Source organism: Oncorhynchus mykiss, chromosome 24 (assembly GCF_057628025.1).
Source record: "Oncorhynchus mykiss isolate SJ-2025 chromosome 24, ASM5762802v1, whole genome shotgun sequence".
NCBI lineage: Eukaryota > Metazoa > Chordata > Actinopteri > Salmoniformes > Salmonidae > Oncorhynchus > Oncorhynchus mykiss.
The window spans coordinates 36,650,001-36,654,426 of record NC_143045.1 but is presented as its reverse complement, the minus strand read 5'-3'; the positions used below and the strand labels follow the sequence as shown (position 1 = coordinate 36,654,426).

Here is a 4,426-nt window from a genome sequence, read left to right as displayed (position 1 = left end):
AGTGTTGGAGTGTGCCAATCCGTAAAAATACATTCAAATAAAAACAAATGGTGCTGGTTGGTTTGCGTCAAGGAATTTAAAATAATTTATACTTTTACTTTTGATACATAAGTATATTTTAGCAATTACATTTACTTTTTCAACTTAAGTATATATAAAACAAAATAATTTTTAACCTTTATTCAAATAGTATTTTACTGAGAGACTTTCACTTTAACTTTTTTTTATTAAGGAATCGATACTTTAATTGGGTACTTTTTCCACCACTGTTTAAATAACACATTGTATGGCAGTGCAGTGTTGATGTGAATGTGATTAGGTGTTTGTTTTCCATATGAGCGTGAAGCCCTGGTCCACGCGGAATGATAGATCAGTGGCATCAGCAATCAGCACCTGGAGGAAAACACATCATCAGTCCAAACACACCTCTCAGAATGACACTGATGATCACATACAATGCATGACTGGTTGGGAATACACACATGGCATGTAATCACACACACACACACACACACACACACACACACACACACACACACACACACACACACACACACACACACACACACACACACACACACACACACACACACACACACACACACAGCATGTAAACACACACACACATAGCATGTAAACACACACACACACACAAACACACACACACACACATAGTATGTAAACACACACACACACACAGCATGTAAACACACACACATAGCATGTAAACACACACACACACAAACACACACACACACACACACACATAGTATGTAAACACACACACACACACACACACACACACACACACACACACACACACACACACACACATAGCATGTAAACACACACACACACACACACACACACACACACATAGCATGTAAACACACACACATACACACACACACACACATATAGCATGTAAACAGACACACACACTGCATGTAAAAAAAAGACACACACATAGACACACAAACACACACACACACACACACACACAGACACACACACACACACACACACACACACACACACATATAAAGCATGTAAACACATACTCACTCACACACATGCACACGCACACACACAAAGCATGTAAACACACACACACACACACACACACACACACACACACACACACAAAAAGCATGCAAACACATACACATACACAGACACACACAGCATGTAAACAAACACACACACACACACATAGACACACACACACACACACACACACACACACACACACACACACACACACACACACACACAGAGACATAGCATGTAATCACACACATACACATACACACAAAAACACATCATGTAAACACACGGACATAGCATGTAAACACATACACACAAACACACATCATGTAAACACACACACTTACACACACAAACAAACACACACACACATGGCATGATCAGAACTCTGAACTCACAGTGCATTCTAACAAAATAGTCATTTTCACCACTCTTGTTTGGGAAAGCAACTGTGAAACTGGATAGAGTAGTCTGTGTTTGTATTGAGACAAACCCTTCAGATAGAATATACACTACCGTTCAAAAGTTTGGGGTCACTTAGAAATGTCCTGGTTTTTGAAAGAAAAGCACGTTTTTGGTCCATTAAAATAATATCAAATTGATCAGAAATACAGTGTAGACAAAATGTTGTAAATGACTATTGTAGCTGGAAACAGCAGATTTTTTAAAATTAAATATCTACATAGGTGGACAGAGGCCCATTATCAGCAACCATCACTCCTCTGTTCCAATGGCACGTTGTGTTAGCTAATCCAAGTTTATCATTTTAAAAAGGCGAATTGATCATTAGAAAACACTTTTGCAATTATGTTAGCACAGCTGAAAGCTGTTGTCCTGATTAAAGAAGCAATTAAACTGGCCTTTAGACTGGTTGAGTATCTGGAGCATCAGCATTTGTGGGTTAGATTACAGGCTCAAAATGGTTAGAAACAAAAAACTTCCTTCTGAAACTCGTCAGTCTATTCTTGTTCTGAGAAATGAAGGCTATTCCATGCGAGAAATTGCCAAGAAACTGAAGAGCTTGTACAATGATTTGTACTTCTCCGTTCACAGAACAGCGCAAATTGGCTCTAACCAGAATAGAACAAGGAGTGGGAGGCCCCAGTGCACAACTAAGCAAGAGTACAAGTGCATTGGAGTGTCTAGTTTGAGAAACAGACGCCTCACAAATCCTCAACTGGCAGCTTCATTAAATATTACCCACAAAACACCAGTCTCAACATCAACAGTGAAGAGGTGACTCCGGCACGCTGGCTTTCTAGGCAGAAGTTCCTCTGTCCAGTGTCTGTGTTCTTTAACCATCTTAATCTTTTATTTTTATTAGCCAGTCTGAGATATGGCTTTTTCTTTGCAACTCTGCCTAGAAGATCAGTATCACTCTTCACTGTTGACGTTGAGACTGGTGTTTTGCAGGTACTATTTAATGAAGCTGCCAGTTGAGGACTTGTGAGGTGTCTGTTTCTCAAACTGGACACTCTAATGTACTTGTCCTCTTGCTTAGTTGTACACCGGGGCTTCCCACTCCTTTTTATATTCTTGTTAGAGCCAGTTTTGTCTGATTTCTATTGATTTTGATTTTCCCATGATTTTGATTTTCCCATGATGTCAAGCAAAGGGGCACTGAGTAGGCCTTGAAATACATCCACAGGTACACCAATTGATGATGTCAATTAACCAATCAGAAGCTTCTAAAGCCATGACATAATATTCTGGAATTTTCCAAGCTGTTTAAAGGCACAGTCAACTGTTTTTAAAACTTCTGACCCACTGGAATTGTGATACAGTGAATTATAAGTTAAATCATCTGCCTGTAAACAATTGTTGTAAAAATGACTTGTGTCATGCACAAAGTACATGTCCTAACCGACTTTCCAAAACTATAGTTTGATAAAAAGGAATTTGTGGAGTGGTTGAAAAACGAGTTTTAATGTCTCCAACCTATGTCTATGTAAACCTCCGACCTCAACTGTACATAGGAGTGTTTGTGTGTGTGTGTGCTTTGTGTATGTATGTGTGTGTGTGTGTGTGTGTGTGTGTGTGTGTGTGTGTGTGTGTGTGTGTAGCAGCAGCCAGACACTAACATGGTGAACGAAAGATGGAACAGCCTGTTATTTGAACTTGTTATCCAGTGTGAAAAGCACTGAAGGAGATGTATGGATGGGCTGCTGCTAGAATACCATGTATTTACATACATGACAACTGCATCCCCGTGTCTTTCCCTCCACCACCTGGGATTCATCTCAGTCTCCTATGTTCCCTCTCCAATGATTATTGATGGAGTGTGTTGCTATCGGTTACAAGGCGTTGATAGTCAGAGTAAATACAGAATACTGTACCTCTGGAAGAAGACACTTCATCACAGGGTAAATGAGGATGCAGACAAAATGTAATCTTGCAAATGTGTCCTCTAACCATCCGTTACTCCTGCCTTACTATTGCCATCCATCTCCTCCGCTGTTGATTAGTGTTGTCTTACACTTCCTGTACTCTCTGTGTAACTTCCTCTGGCTGCTCTTCCTGCTCGTAGCTCATGTTTATGACAAAGGAACCACAAGGTGACCTCCCTGATTACAGCTATTAGATAATGAGTCATGGCAGACATCTTGTTCTGGCAGATCATCACCCATCCGCTGTGGGGACAATTCTAAGCCTACAGTCTAGCCACTGTTGTAAGACAGCCTGTGGCACAATGTGTTTGGCCCAATGTCAAAGACTAACTGGGGTAGAGTAGAACCTCTGAATAGACATGCTCTTCTTTATCAGTTCTGCTCTGCTTGTTTGATCTGAGTGTGTTCTGAGTGTGTTCTGAGTGTGTTCTGAGTGTGTTCTGAGTGTGTTGTGCTGTGTTCTGTTGTGTTTTAGTGTGGTGTGTTTTGTTTTGTTGAGTTGTATTGTGGTATGGCATGCGTGTGTTGTGGTGTAGTGTGTTGTGGTAGAGAATGTGTGTGTTGTGTTGTGGTATGGTGTGTTGTGGTATGGCATGCGTGTGTTGTGTTGTGGTATGGTGTGTTGTGGTATGGCATGCGTGTGTTGTGGTGTAGTGTGTTGTGGTAGAGAATGTGTGTGTTGTGATGTGGTATGGTGTGTTGTGGTATGGCATGCGTGTGTTGTGGTGTAGTGTGTTGTGGTAGAGAATGCGTTTGTTGTGTTGTGGTATGGTGTGTTGTGGTAGGGAATGTGTGTGTTGTGTTGTGGTATGGTGTGTTGTGGTAGAGAATGTGTGTGTTGTGTTGTGGTATGGTGTGTTGTGATATGGCATGCGTGTGTTGTGGTGTAGTGTGTTGTGGTATAGAATGTGTGTGTTGTGTTGTGGTATGGTGTGTTGTGGTAGAGAATGCGTGTGTTGTGTTGTGATTAAGGTGTTGTGTGTTGTGGTGTA

The 4,426-nt window shown here is 40.9% G+C and overlaps 1 protein-coding gene across 3 annotated transcripts in view; it reads right to left on the bottom strand.

Moving 5' to 3' along the window:
- Positions 1–218: 218 nt before the first annotated feature.
- si (sucrase-isomaltase) overlaps positions 219–4,426 on the bottom strand; it is a 117,399-nt gene continuing 113,191 nt past the window's right edge. For all 3 annotated transcript variants that reach the window (XM_090218929.1, XM_090218928.1, XM_090218927.1), the window contains exon 48: positions 219–393. In XM_090218929.1, coding sequence (XP_090075055.1) covers positions 316–393 — 78 coding nt within the window. In that variant the 3' untranslated portion in view covers positions 219–315. The remainder of the gene's footprint in view (positions 394–4,426) is intronic.